Source organism: Zalophus californianus, chromosome 4 (assembly GCF_009762305.2).
Source record: "Zalophus californianus isolate mZalCal1 chromosome 4, mZalCal1.pri.v2, whole genome shotgun sequence".
Lineage (NCBI taxonomy): Eukaryota > Metazoa > Chordata > Mammalia > Carnivora > Otariidae > Zalophus > Zalophus californianus.
Window position 1 is genome coordinate 113,482,451 of NC_045598.1, and position 15,915 is coordinate 113,498,365.

Genomic DNA, 15,915 nt, shown 5'->3' on the forward strand with positions numbered 1-15,915 from the left:
AAACCATTTGATGTAACAACAAATGTCCATCAACAGTAGGATGAATAATTAAACCGAGTTGCGGATGTAACTTAACTATATACAACATGGAACAATCTCAGAAAGACAACCTGGAGTGAAAAAAGTAACCTGCAGAATACAGAGTATGATTCCAGTTGTATAAAGTTAAGTATGTATGAAGCCAAATGATACATTGTTTAGAGATACAAACATATGTGCTAAAGCTATAGCAAAAGGCAAGGTTGCGATAAACACAAAAGGAACACCCCAGAGAGGAATTAAGAGGAGATTAGGAAGGGGCACACAAGTCAAAATCTAGTAGTAGGTACACACATGTATGTATAGGTACACTGAATTATTCCTTGTGTTTTGCATATATCTTCTAAATATCCTTCATCTATACTGAATATAAAAACAAATTTAAAAAACAAAACCTACACTGCTTTAGAGGTGGCAACAGTCAAAAGGAAATGAGATGTCCAATTATGGACAACTGTATATAATACTTCAAGCATATATCCATGGGTGTATTAAGATTTTCTAAATTAAAAAGAAGAAAAAAAGAAAGCCAGGCCACTGGAGAACAAAATTTAATTATATGCAACTGTTTATTTAAAATAGTTTTCCAAGCCTTCCCATGATTTCACAGGTGTTGCTTCACTTTTAACCTCTCAAACAGCTAGAAACCAACACTTAACATTTTTTGTATTTTAACCATTATGTATGCTATTTTAATGACATTTTTCTTTACTAAGACTAGAACCAAATGTGTCAACCAATAAGAGATGTAGATTTAAATTATCTTCTTGGTAGTAATGGTGCCGCTGAAGGTTTCTTGGATTTATCAGATGCTGGACGCTATTTCAAGCCATTTCCATCTAGCTGTCTGACTTAGGAAAATCATGCTATCTCCCCAGCCCTACTTTCTCTCTGTAAAATAAAATAAAATAAAAACTAGATTAGATTATTTCTATTGTTTTATCTGGCTGCTAAAATTCCATGAATATATTCCTCATCATTTTCAATTAATTTTACTTAACCTTTATTTGCTACTTTTCCACCTATAAAGCATAATTGACCATCCTCAAGTAATTGTGAATTCATTAAAATATAAACACAAACACAAAGATTCTTAATCATTCTAATATATTCCCATTAATAGATAAAAGGGCTTTTCACTTGAACTTTCATTTTTTATTTCTACTTCTTTATTTAAAGTCAATAATAAAGTCACAACTGTAAAATGAATGAATTGCATTTAAAAACACAAAAGATACATTTCAATGACAAAAAATATGTAATGATCATGAAAATCTACTGTACACTTTACTAAGGTCAACAGAATAAGAGACCATATGAACAAGTCAATCTTCAAATATATCCTTAACAAAAACTCTCTTTTGAACGGTAAAATCATCATTTAGAATATGTATGTTTACATAACTGGACACTAGCTCCAAAACCAACAAAGTGTGTAGAGGGCAGCCAGGGGAAGGGTGCTAGATAAAAATATGTGGGCATTGGGAACTTGATATTAAACCTCTAAAACTAACAATTTTAAATAAAATGAACATTCTTAACAAGTGACAACTGTATAAAACTATTTTTTTTTCCTTGATAGAAATGAGATGGGACATTTCTTAACAGTAACAGCTTAGTAATCATCTAAAAAAAAAAAAATTGTGGAGATATACACAACTCCAAACCCTAGCCCCTAACCCCAGTCCCTGGTATAAAATAAATAACTTCCATGAAATTATCTTTCCCATTACTAAAATATCCTCATTTACTTGGGAGAATTCATACTTAGAATATTTCAAACACTTGTTTTTAAATATGTAGAATCACCAGATCTGAGATTTTTGAAACCATCTATGTATTACTAATAGCTGAATCTTTCAAGAGATAATAATCATTTTTACTATATACATTAATTGGATTTCCTTAAACATATTTGATCAACTACTGCAATAGTGATGCTGGTGGTAGTGATACTCTCAAATTTTTCCTTTTAAAAAGTACATAATCCATGTGACACTAAGTAGTAAATATGTTACACTATGTACTTTCTTAACAAGGAATGACTGTTTTCAGGTCCTAGAAAACAAAGAAAAGAAAAGAAACCAACAATGGCATTTACTACCTGTTTTATCACTGATAAGCTATAACTAATACTCAAATGATGGATAGTGTAAGTTTATGATATTAAGAAAAAAGTGAAAATCATTATAATTTTACCAAAAAAACCCAAAAAACGAAAAACCACACACACCATGAGAAGTTAAATAAGCACAACATAGGTCCCGAAGATTATACTATGATTCTGAACACAATTTTCAAAGCAAAAAGGCATCTACATACAATTCCTGTGACTATCTCATACGCTACATAAAGATGAATTTCAAAGTAAATGTAGGTTAGCTCAGTTCCACCTTGTCAAAGACAAATATTTAAATGAACTAGGAGTTCCATTTGCTAAAGTGCACCTGCTGACCAAATCTGCTCTGGTCCTGCCTCTGAGCACAACTCAAGAAAGAGGCTGTTACCCATGTTTACTCCCTGTCTGTGCTGTCGACAGTCATTCAGAACAATGGATATTCTTTTTTAAACCTAAATACTTTATACAGTGGATAACAGAAAAACCAATCTTAAATGTACTATCTTCTAAAACTCCAGCAAGGAAGATAACCTCATTATTTTTAAATACTGAAAATGTAAAGGGTCCACACAAATTAAGAACTGTATTAGGTATATACTTTTTATTTAATACTCACTTGATGTGCTCTTAAAATCTCTATGAGAGAAGCAGATAGTTTCCCCTGTCTTTTGGCAATAGATTCAAAAGCAAAAGTAGCAGTGCTGTTGAATTCCATAAAACTTTTTTTTTTAAAGCTAAATTATTCAGTATCTGTATTGTTATTGCACTCATATATTGCCCGGAATACTATAGCAACTCAGTAATAATGATTGCAACAAAGTAAGGTAAGTGGGTCTACACAGCATTTGATCTTCTAATTAGGTAAGAAAGTTTTCATAGAGGAAATGCAAACAACTACAATTCAAAAATCAGTATATGCTTAACAATTACTTAACCTTATACAAAATTAAATGTAAGCCTCACCACTACAAATCTGTAAGGAATCAGAAAAGGATTTACAGTACACAAATCTTGAGTATTGTTGCATTCCACTCTTGAAGTCACTCTGAGTTAAAACAGCATTTTTTCCAAGATTTAAAGAAAAATATATTTTATAAAAGGGATTCTTTTTAATTACTGAATACGTCATTTTTTATTACTAAGACAGAAACAAGTTATACTTTTTCCACTATAATTCGCTCTGATGAAAGAATTCTCTTTTAACTCCTAACAAATGCTACATTTTCAAGACTAAAGGAATAATCAGTAGGCATTCTTTCTTCTTGATCTAAGTTACTTTTCTCTAAAATATGTCAAGTAAGCCTTTAAAGATTCAGGGAGGGGGAGTTTCATGATTTTTTCTCTCAGTAAATTCTGAGGTGGCTCCTCGGGCTTCATGGCTTCACCGTGATCTTTCTCTTCCTCTTCTTTGTTATCTTCTTCCATTTTTTCATCCTCCTCACTGTCTAGAGGCTGAGGAATAAGCTGATTACCCACAAATACGTAAGTATTAATTCTCTGTTTAACCCTCTTTCTTTTCCTTTTTGGTGGAGCCCTCTGAGGAATCCCCTTGGCCTGCATCTCATCATTTATGAAATTTCTAAGTGTACGTCGAATATAAATACGAGCCAAGTCCTGGAGATTCCTGACAGCACAGGGGGCTAAAAAAACAAAAACAAAAACAAAACACACACACATAAAACATAAAAAAGTAAAACATCATATATTGCTCATTTCTTCACAGAACAAGTATTTCTTAGCAAACGTTAGAAAACACAGAAAGTATAAAAACTCTGACTTTCATCTAACAAAGATTTCAAGATGCTTACTGTTTGCCAAGCCACCATTCTAAATTCTGTGGACAGTGGAAAGTTTTCTATGTACAGATATGTGTGTCCCCATATATATGCATAAAAATTCTTTGAAAGAATAAGAACGAACTTAGAAACAGATCACATGAGAATGAAGTAGTTAGATAAGAATAAAAGAGAGATTTTATACTATCTATTTCTTATACTTTTTGATGTTGAAAACCATATGAGAACGATCTATTCCAAAAACACGTATACACACACACACACACACACACACACACACACACACACACAGTTTTTCTCTGTAAATCAGTGAGTAGAACTGGTTCATAGGCAAAGGGCCACCACAAATCATGCTGTAAACAATTTAATAACCCAAAAACACACCACAGATTTCCTTAAGTTATTGATGTTTACTTCTATCAAACACATCACAGTTGTACCCTATCGGGTCCGTCATTTCACTCCCATCTCCCACAGATCTATGAACGCATAAGCCCTAGAACACACACTCTTCTTTGTAGCCTGTTCCAATACTTTATACATAGAGAAATTAATTTTCTAGTCCCACTAAGTTTCCATCCCTGCGGAAATAAAACTGTCATCAAGGATCCCTCTCAAATGCCTAAACAAAATAAAACATAACCCTCCTCCAGTTTAAACAGCATTAAAAAATCTTCACTATTTTTTTATTTCTTTACTTTTGGTACTCTTTTCTGGATACTTCCCTTGCAAACTTTTTTGTTATACCTATGAAATCCTGCCTTCTTTAGTAACTCTTTGGTATGTGGTCTCTCTCTACTGCCAGACTATAAGCTCCAGGAGTGAGGGGCCACAGCATTTCCTCTTTGTGCTCCTCACAGGGCCCTGTAGGCACTAGGCCTGCACAGTGCACCATCCTGTCCAAGGCTCAGAGTGCTTCCTGTGTTCTGAACACCAGACCCTACCACAAATTAGATACACTCTGAGATAAGTTTGTTTTATGTTTTTTTTTTTTTAAACTCCAGCATGGAAGACTTCTCAGACTGATTCAAAGATCCCTTAGCACATACCTAAGTGGCCCACTACAAAACCTTTTCTTCAAACTGTCTTTTTTCAACTCCCTACTGAAACCGGAACTAGAAAAGAATTCCAAAGAGCCAGACCGGGCATGTTTAGTTAGAAACTGTTTGCTCTACTGCCTGGGCCTGCCCCCAACTATATGAGATGGAAACTGAAACAATACAGAACATTCTGAGTTCAAGTCTTGCTTCTGCCAATGACAGAGTTTTGTGAACACTGGTAAGTAAAAACATGTGGGATCTCATCCCTTATATGTTGAAATGTGTAAAATATCACCTGCTCTGCCTACCTCCCCAAACTGTTTAAGCTGTTTAACATTCACTCAACACCTATGTGTTAAAATATATGCCACCTACTATTAAAGAACTCACTTACATATAGTGGATGCTTCAGACTAAGTAAGTCCTTGCTTTTATGGAGATTTTATATTTGGGGGAGGGGGTAGATAAAAAATAATTATGAAAAAGAGGATAGGAGAAAAAACACCAATGGCACAGAAAGTAACATGGGGTACAGCTACTTCTGACTGGGTAGTCCAAACGGTCTCCCTGAGGAAGTCATGCCTAGGCTAAGATCTAAATGATATGAGGAAACAGACATGTAAATATCTTGGGGCAGAGGAAATAGCAAAGCCCTAAGAGGTAAATGAGCTCAACATGTTCAAGGAGCTGAAAGAAGGCTAGTACAGATGAAGTTTAGAGCAGGAAGAAAACGGTAAGAGGTACGATCATGGGTTGATCTTGCAGGCCTTGGTAAAAAATGTGCCTTGTATTGGCCATGCAGCTACTTAAGGTTTTTAAAAAGCAGGGTCATAATGCAATGAAAATGGCACTCAGGCTCCTCTATGGAGTATGGATCATAAAAAGAGGGAGCAGGAGATCAGCTAGAACACTCCAGTAATCCACCTGAGACCTGAGCATGCTCTGATGCAGATGGGAGTAAGGGAGGGTGTCAGTAAAGACGTAGAGAAGTGGACAAATTTGCAACATATTTTGAAGACAGGATGGATGGGGATTAGATGTAGGAGAATTTTTGGCCCAAGCAACTAGGCAGGTGCTAATGGTCAATTATTGACATGACAAAGAGGAAGAGTAGTTGGGGAGAAGAAAATCACAATTTTGTTCTTTATGAAATCTGAAATGTCTGTTACATTTCCTGAATGGAGATTTCAGGAAGAAAAACAACGGTGATATACTGAGCACCATTTCAGCACGTTACAGGCAATAACACACACTTCACACTAAGTGAGGAAAAGGAAGTAGACAGAGGTGAAATAACTTGATCCCAGTCACAGAAGTCATAATAAGTGACACGAGTTGGGACCTGAACATGGGTGTTTAACTGCACAGTCTATGCTCCTGCCCAACCACAAGCAGCTGAATCATGCCTCTGGGACTTAGGCTGCCAGAAAGTGGGAGCCATCAGCCTCCCCCTGAGCACCTAAGAGGGAGTATAGACAGAGAAGAAAGGCCTATGCCTGAGGAAGCTCTGAAAAAGGAGGGGCAGGGGAAGCTGGTGGAGAATAAATCTATAGAAGAGTTTTGGGAATTATAAGAGCTAAGAAACAGAGCTATAATTAGTCTTTTTGGCTGGTCTTTATTCTTAAACCTCTCTTACATTTTTGGTACTCTCTTTTCACACCTTAATTATGTTCCTACTCTGCAACACTGTTATTCCAAGGACACTGTTAGAATGATGAACCTTTCAATCCTAAACTGTCAGAATACCTGAACTTCATAAAGAACCAACTAGATCCACAATGGAAAAGATTCAGACTTCCCTTAAGTCCTAAGATAGTACCCACATGAGCTGCATTTAAGTTTTTCTGAATGATACAAAAACTTGTAGATAATTCTCAGCACTAGCTATTCAAAAGTCCCCCATATTTTCTATTCTTTAACACTCCCTTGTTTCTAATGCTTCCAGTTATGAGATAAGGATTTAGTGGACTAGACAATGCTAATCCTGACTGCTTTTAAAATTTTATTTTGAATTGAAGCTTTCACTCCAAAATTATAATTAAGGTTATCTCTAACACACACACGTGTAAGCTCTATTCGTTTCCCAAAAGGTAGTCTCTATTAAGATTTCATAGGAACCTAGCAGTCAGTACTTCCATTTATTAACAAAGATTGAAAAGGGCATTATATTTTGGTCAAACGCACAAAAGTGATGATTTGGGGTCATTTTTTAGCCGACAGAAACAGCAACTTCATATAGCTCAGGTGGTTTAGTGCCACGGTTTCTGAAGTTTCGTTTGTCCCTTGTGATTTATTAACAAGAAATATCCATTTGGCTTCCCATTCCTGACACAGAGCTCTGAAAACACTTGGAATTACGTAAGTGATAAAAGCGTAACAGGTTTCTTCCAACCACACCTGAGTTTATGTTAATGAGGTGACTTTTGGTAAGCCCCTGAGGATGCTGGGCTGGTTGGCAGGGAACCAACCATGTGCTTGGAGGATTGGGGCTTTCACTAGCACCCTCTGGGAGGGGAAAAGGGGCTGGAGGTTGAATTAATCATAAATGGCCAATGATTTAATCAATCAAACCTCCATAAAAAGCCTTAATTGAAAGAGTTCAGAGAGCTTCTGGGCTGATGAACATAAACCCTTCATGTGTCAATTCCATCTGTTTTTGTTTCTGTGTTGGATACTTTGATAATAAACCTGGTATCTAGTAAGTAAACTGTTTTCCTGGTTCTGTGAACCGCTCTAACAAATTATCAAACTCTAGAAAGGGGTCATGGGAGTTTCTGATTTAGAGCCAGGCAATCAGAAACACAGATGAAAACCTGTACTTGTGATTGGTGTCTCCAGCTGGAGGAGGAGGGGGCAACCTTATGGGATAGAGCCCTTTAACCTTTAGGGTCTATGCTAACACGGGTTAGTGTCAGAATGGAGTTAGGTCACAGGACACCTAGTTGGTGTCCGCAAAGAATTGGAGAATTGCTTGGTGTGGAAAAACCCACAGATCTGGAATACAGAAAGAAGTGTTCAATGGCTGGTGTGTAGAGGAAACAGTTTTCCTTTAGTTGGTATAGAGTTTTTTTCCTTTTTCCTTTCACCCCTTTCTAAAGGGCCTACCCTGAAGTTAAAGCAGTTTGTATACCCCCCCAAAAAAGAAAGAGGACTTTAAGTTGAATCAAAAGTAGAGACAAATAAACCTGAGAAAAAGTGATAATTACATTTAGTAACTGTTTATGTTACTAAATGTGGCAATTTCACAGCCACAAAATATATTTGGCAAAAAATTTACACGTGTATGTTTTCAGTTGTTTTTATTTTTGCTAACATTCTTATTTTAACCCTCTATAATTAATGAAATAATGTTCTCTAAACAGAAAGCAATTTTAACAGAAGAGGAAACTTGTTTTATTCTCCAAACATCTTATTAAATTTTGACAAACAATATTTTCAGAACATTTTTCATTCTGTGAAAATTATTCATAGTGAAGCTTTATTTTTTTACAAAATCACAATTCCTGACTCATTTTTATAAATTCCTTTTGGAGCTGATAATTTTTTTTTCTTTTTATTAGAAACTTTCAAGTATACACAAGACAGTTAATAGTATAAGGAACCCCATGTACCGGACACTCAGCTTCAACAACCATCCCTTCTAGCCAATCTTCCTTCATCAACACTGCCATTTCCTATTTCCATCCCCACCACATTATTCTGATGAAAAGTTAGACAGATCATTTCACCTGTAAATATTTTAGAGGCATGATGAATTTTTTTTTTCATTTAGGCTTGTCTTCCATTTTATCCCTTTTTTAACCAAAATTTATCCCTACTCTACATTCACAGTCATGTCAATCAACGCAACCAAGGAACTACCTAGATCTATTTGTATTGACATCCTTAAACTGAGAATGAAAACTGCCCATTTATAACATATCATCATCCATGCCATTCATAATTATGTCACTGTAAAACCACATTTACAACCTACACTCTTCTAAAGACACTAAAGTAGGAAAACTGTCAGATAAAGAGGAATGCTCAGGCTACAACAGTGTCTGTTAGAAAGAAAAACACCTAAATGCCTGATGCACAGAAATCTACAGGGCCCTCTGTAAGGACACTTCTATATCTCTACAGGTACACATTATGCTAATGGTTAAGTTAGGCCATTGTCAAGACCAAACAGTGTCACAGCATTGTTTTCATTATTTCTCTTTATGACTCTCTAACCAGTTATGGATAGGTAAAGAAAACTGTCATAAATAACCTGTAATTCTAATGTTTGGAAAAAGGAGGGAGAAAATAATTTAATGTGCAGACCTAAGCCATATTCCCCCCCACCTACTTTGGTAGGTGATAAAACTGACATTTCAATTCCTAGCTATCTCCCCGCCAAATCCATCTCTCCATTGGTTAAGAACCTAAACAGGGAAAAACAGACCACAAAAATCATAAAGTTCAAAAGAGGGTAAAATGAAATGAAAATAAAATTAAATAAAAATCCAGGTTCCTCAGAAATAAATTCATTTAAAAAGCAAATTAAAGGAAGAAGTCTACCATGGTAAACTTCATTTTTGGTACAGAACTTTATTTAGTGATTTCCAAAATCATGATAAATCACAAACCTATTAATACTACTCTCACCTCTTTTCGTCTTTCAGCTGCAGTAAGTGGATCACTCCCCTCTCCCTGAAATGTTTTTTCTTGGTTTCTAACACAAACACCTCTCCTCACTCTCCCGCAAGTGCTCTCATCTATTCTTATAGCTTAAAAGGCCATTTTTACATTGAGGATTAATTTATACCTCCCTCACACAGTAGGTTTATACCTACTCGACTACCTGACCTGTGCATGCCAACTCAAACATGGCCAGAATAAAATATCTCATCTTTCTACACCTATTTCCAAACTATTCCATTGCCAGTCTTGCAAACAGCAATAAATGGTACCATCACTCAGATAGCTATCCAAGGCAAAATTTTACATACTCCTTTTTTCTCTACCACCATCTTCCATGTAGTCTACTATTTTTCTACCTTCAAACAACTCTGTCCACACCAACACTGATTTTCCCTTTGAGTATAAGAAAAGTCTTGTATAATCAATCTTCTACATTCTAGCCAATGAGCTACCCTGAAACTTATTTCTGGTCTTGAAAAAACCAAGCTCTTTTCAGCACAAATAAAGGCTTTTGCATTTGCTGTCCTTCTGTATAGAAAATGCCAACAATTTAATATAATTAATAAATTCACAACTATAATAAATTCATGTTTTCTTTGACCTGCCCCTTCTTTTCATATGTCCATGAAGGCAGCTAACAGCACCTGGTACAAGATAGGGGCTTTAACCTGCCTCCATAAAAAAGTTGAATAAATCTATTGAATATATTACTGCCTATTTAATTCTTCATAATTATATAGTCCATTAAATTCTAAGCATAAGAGTTGAACAATCTAAGTCACACTTCAATCGGAAAGGACCAACGATTACTTACGGAGTCCTACAGAATCTGGTTTGCCATTATCATTCTTACTTGGTTGTACAAGTGGAGCAAATGAAACAGCAAGGATGTTTTTACTTTCCCAAGTGTTTTGTCCAGTTCGCATAATTTGTGTTAACTATTTAGAGAGAAAAACAGAAACAGAATAGCTTAATCCTGGAAATGTGATCGCCTTACAGTCACAATTTTGTTTTAATGGAATAAATGCCAGTGGTTGCTATAATCACTTGTATTTGAATGCAACCAAATTACTTTCATTTAAACACTTACCATAAAATAATAGAGAAGGAATGACAAATATTTGCAGCTCAAGAAAGATTAGTCCATGTAAATAAAAATCCAAATATGGTCAAGTGACTCATCATGTTATATTTGGGCTCTGATAGCTTCTAGCGGTCTTATTCCAACCCATACCTGCCTGTGGCTCCCAAAATATATGTCTCACATAGACTCAGCTGATGGTTAAAGCACGATATTAATAAAACCATGTCCTCATTACTGTACCAAAGAGTCAACTTCATGGTCTTCCATGAAGGTAATAAAATGCAGATTCTAATTCCAATCCCAAATCAGTATTTCACAAATAAATGTAATTAGTCACAAGAGGATTAGAAGTTTTACCTACCTGGCAAAAACCCATCCCCGGTCTTTGGAAAAAAATATTAGCTCAGTACATGGTTCGATCAAGTTGAATTAATATCTCCAATTTCTATTATAAAAATCAGTGCATTATATTTGACATTAGTAGAATAGTATATAATTAATATTTAATAAAACACCACTGGGAAGCCATATCTTAAATGTTTGAAAATGTATCATTAACAGAAAACAGAAGATTGCTCATGTGGGAGTCTCAACTGTGGAAGCATTCAAGTAACATTTTTCTAGGAATGTTTTGTAATGAATGTTTTTATATTATGTCTTTTTAATAACTGACAAACAACCTGCCACAGAGCACAGTGCATGGTAATGGTGAAATCTACTGAGCCGCAAATAACATGCTGTGATGTTAAGGGACCCCTTAGGATTATAAACTCTGAAATGATCAGACAAGGTCCCAGTTGTCTTATACAATTTATCTTCTACTGTATAAAACACAAGGCATTTTAAACATCTCAAACTTAGGTTAATATGAATACTAAAGATTTTTTTGAAATGCATTTTTAAAGTAATTTCCTTTTAAAAGACCCACCCATTTTCTGAATACCTCAGTATTTCATATATTTATTATACCTAGTAATTCTAAACCAGGGCAGGCAAATTGCTGAAAAATATTTTCAAATGAGTCTATGTAGTACTAAATGAAGATTTAAATCTCTTTTTTTTAAGATTTTATGTATTTATTTGACAGAGAGAGAATGAGAGATAGAAAGCACGAGAGGCAAGAGGGTCAGAGGGAGAAGCAGACTCCCTGCTGAGCAGGGAGGCCGATGTGGGACTCGATCCCAGGACTCCAGGATCATGACCTGAGCTGAAGGCAGTTGCTTAACCAACTGAGCCACCCAGGCGCCCCCTAAATGAAGATTTAAACATTTATTTTTCCTTTAATAGATTTAAGCAGTCCAAACCAAATCCCAAATAGATTTTCTTTTTTATACGTTCAAAGAATTAAAAAATGTTAGAAATTGAGGGCGGAGGAGTAGGAGACCTGGATTTCATCTGGTCTCAGGAATTCAGCTGGATAGGGATCAAACCATTCTGGACACCTACGAACTCAACAGGAGATTGAAGAAAAGAATAGCAACAACTCTCTGAACAGAAAAGCGACCACTTTCTGGAAGGTAGGACATGCGGAGAAGTGAATCTGAGGGGATATTCGGGAGGATAGACGATGGGGGAGGGGGACTCCAGCGGCCGCTTCTGGCAAGTGACACAGCAGTAGAGCACAAAATCAGAACTTTTAGAAGGCGGGTCTGCTGAGTGACTCGCTCCAGTGGCTAAGTGGGGGGTGGAACACTCGCGGGACAGTGTGGTCTCAGGACCCTCAGGGTCACAGAAAGACCAGGGGTGCCTGAGTGCAGCAGCGCTCCTGGGTATCAGAGCGGGGAAGCCCACTGCAGAGAGAGCCGAGGCGCGGGCTCTCAGCTCACAGTTGCCATAAATTGTGATCCGCGGCACAGTCGGGCCGCTGCTCCTCCAGCAGGGACCCAACAAGCGGCAGATCCAGGGAGACTCCCCTTCCTCCCCAGGGAGGAGCGGCGCGGGAGCACACTGCAGGGATCTGCTGGCTTTGGGGACTCCACACCAAGTCGGGTGCCAGAGATAGAAACACTCAGTCACAGGCCAGGTGAGCACGGAGTGCAGCCACAGACGGGGAGACGGGAGTGATGGACTGCTTTTCTCTTGGGGCTCACTGAGGAGCGGGGCCGAGTTCTCGGCTCCTCCGAGGCAGAGATTGGGAGGCCGCCATTTTCACTCTCGTCCTCCAAAGCTGTAGGGAAAGCTTGCAGGGAACAAAAGCTCCCAAGAGCAAACCCTAGCAGATTACTTAGCCCAGAGGACAAGGGCGGGGCAATTCCGCCTCCGGCAAAAACATTTGGGAACCGGAGCAACAGCCCCTCCACCACAGGATCAGCAAGAAAAACCAGCCAAGACCAAGTTTACCCATCAATGAGAACGGCAGAACTCCACCGCTAGGGGAATGCTGAACATAGAATTCATGGCTTTTCTACCATGATTCTTTGGTCTTTCAAACTTAATTTTTTCAACTGTTTTTTTTTTTATTTTTCTTTTTCCCTTTTTCAACCAAGATCTTATCAATCCCTTTTTTTAAAAAAACATTTTTATTTTTCATTTTTAGAGTCATATTCTATCCCTTCATACTAGTTACCCTTATTTTAGGCATATATATATATAAGTTGTTCTCATTAAAATTTTGAGATAGTTTCTTCTAACATATCAAAATATACCCTAAATCTCTAGTGTATGGCTTTGTTCTAGTCTCCTGCCTGATCACATTCTCTCCCCCCTTTTTTTTAAATCCTCCTTTTTTCAAACAACTTCTTATCAATTCCTTTTATAAAATTTTTTATAATTTTCATCTTTACAGTCATATTCCATCCCTTCATCGTATCAACCCTTATTTTGTATATATATAAGTCTTTCTTTCTTTAAAATTTTGGAGGCATGTTCTTCTAACAGATCAAAATACACCCAAAATCTAGTGTGTGGCACTGATCTCTGCACCAGCCTGATCATATCTGATCATGTTCTGTTTTTGTTTGTTTTTATCTTTTTCTTTTACTTTTTTCTTTCTTTCCCTTTCTTCTCCCCTGGTTTCAGGTCTTTTCTGATTTGTTTGGAGTATATTTTCTGGGGATGTTGTTACCCTGTTAGCATTTTGTTCTCTCATTCATCTATTCTCCTCTGGACAAAATGACAAGAGGAAAAAAATCACCTCAAGAAAAAGAACAAGAGATAGTACCATCTGCCAGGGACCTACTCAATACGGACATTAGTACGATGTCAGACCTAGAGTTCAGAATCATGATTTTAAAGATACTAGCTGGGCTTGAAAAAAGCATGGAAGTTATCAGAGAAACCCTTTCTGGAGAAATAAAAGAACTAAAATCTAACCAAATTAAAATCAAAAAGGCTATTAATGAGGTGCAATAAAAAGTGGGGGCACTAACTGCTAGGATAAATGAGGCAGAAGAGAGGATCAGCGATACAGAACACCAAATGATGGACAATCAAAAAGCTGAGAAAAAGAGAGATAAACAACTACTGGATCACGAGGGCAGAATTCGAGAGATAAGCGATACCATAAGATGAAACAACATTAGACTAAGTGGGATCCCAGAAGAAGAAGAAAGAGAGAGAGGGGCAGAAGGTATATTGGAGCAAATTATAACAGAGAACTTCCCTAATAGGGGGAAGGAAACAGGCATCAAAATCCAGGAGGCACAGAGAACCCCTCTCAAAATCAATAAAAATAGGTCAACACCCCGACACCTAATAGTAAAACTTACAAGTCTCAGAGACAAAGAGAAAATCCTGAAAGCAGCTTGGGAGAAGAGATATGTAACCTATAATGGTAGAAACATTAGGCAACCAATCTATCCACAGAGACCTGGCAGGCCAGAAAGGACTGGCATGATATATTCAGAGAACTAAATGTGAAAAATATGCAGCCAAGAATACTATATCCAGCTAGGCTGTCATTAAAAATAAAAGGAGAGATAAAAAGCTTACAGGACAAACAAAAACTAAAGGAATTTGCAAACACGAAACCAGCCCTACAAGAAATATTGAAAGGGGTCCTCTAAGCAAAGAGAGAGCCTAAAAGTAGCATAGACCAGAAAGGAACACAGACAATATACAGTAACAGTCACCTTACAGGCAATACAATGGCACTAAATTCATACCTTTCAATAGTTACCCTGAATGTAAATGGGCTAAATGCCCCAATCAAAAGACACAGGCTATCGGATTGTATTAAAAAGCAAGACCCATCAATATGCTGTCTGCAAGAGACTCATTTTAGACCCAAAGACACCCCCAGATTGAAAGTGAGGGGGTGGAAAACCATTTACCATGCTAATGGACACCAAAAGAAAGCTGGGGTGGCAACCCTTATATCAGACAAATTAGATTTTAAAACAAAGACTGTAAAAAGAGATGAGGAAGGACACTATATCCTACTTAAAGGGTCAATCCAACAAGAAGATCTAACAATTTAAATATCTATGCCCCTAACATGGGAGCAGCCGATTATATAAGCCAATTAATAACAAAAGCAAAGAAACACATTGACAACAATACAATACTAGTGGGGGACTTTAACACCCCCCTGACTGAAATGGACAGATCATCTAAGCAAAAGATCAACAAGGAAATAAAGACTTTAAATGACATACTGGACCAAATTGACTTCACGGACATATTCAGAACATTCCACCCCAAAGCAACGGAATACACATTCTTCGCTAATGCCCATGGAACATTCTCCAGAAGAGATCACATCCTAGGTCACAAATCAGGTTCAACCGGTACCAAAAGATTGGGATTATTCCCTGCATATTTTCAGACCACAATGCTTTGAAACTAGAACTCAATCACAAGGGGAAAGTCGGAAAGAACTCAAATACATGGAGGCTAAAGAGCATCCTACTAAAGAATGAATGGGTCAACCAGGAAATCAAAGAAGAATTTAAAAAATTCATGGAAACCAATGAAAATGAAAACACAACTGTTCCAAATCTTTGGGATGCAGCAAAGGCAGTCCTAAGAGGAAAGTATATAGCAATACAAGCCTGTTTCAAGAAACAAGAAAGGTCTCAAATACACAACCTAACCCTACACCTAAAGGAGCTAGAGAAAAAACAGCAAATACAGCCTAAACCCAGCAGGAGAAGAGAAATAATAAAGATAAGAGCAGAAATCAATGAAATAGAAACCAAAAGAACAGTTGAAGAGATCAACGAAACTAGG

At 37.0% G+C, this 15,915-nt stretch overlaps 1 protein-coding gene across 5 annotated transcripts in view; it reads right to left on the reverse strand.

Moving 5' to 3' along the window:
- Positions 1–583: 583 nt before the first annotated feature.
- PCMTD1 (protein-L-isoaspartate (D-aspartate) O-methyltransferase domain containing 1) overlaps positions 584–15,915 on the reverse strand; it is a 70,105-nt gene continuing 54,773 nt past the window's right edge. For 3 of the 5 annotated variants that reach the window (XM_027600957.2, XM_027601032.2, XM_027600797.2), the window contains 2 exons: positions 10,477–10,600; positions 584–3,798 (listed from right to left, as the gene is read on the reverse strand). In XM_027600957.2, the coding sequence (XP_027456758.1) occupies positions 3,431–3,798; positions 10,477–10,600 (492 nt within the window). In that variant the 3' untranslated portion in view covers positions 584–3,430. The remainder of the gene's footprint in view (positions 3,799–10,476; positions 10,601–15,915) is intronic. The other 2 variants (XR_003521230.2, XM_027600892.2) reach the window with 2 other exon arrangements.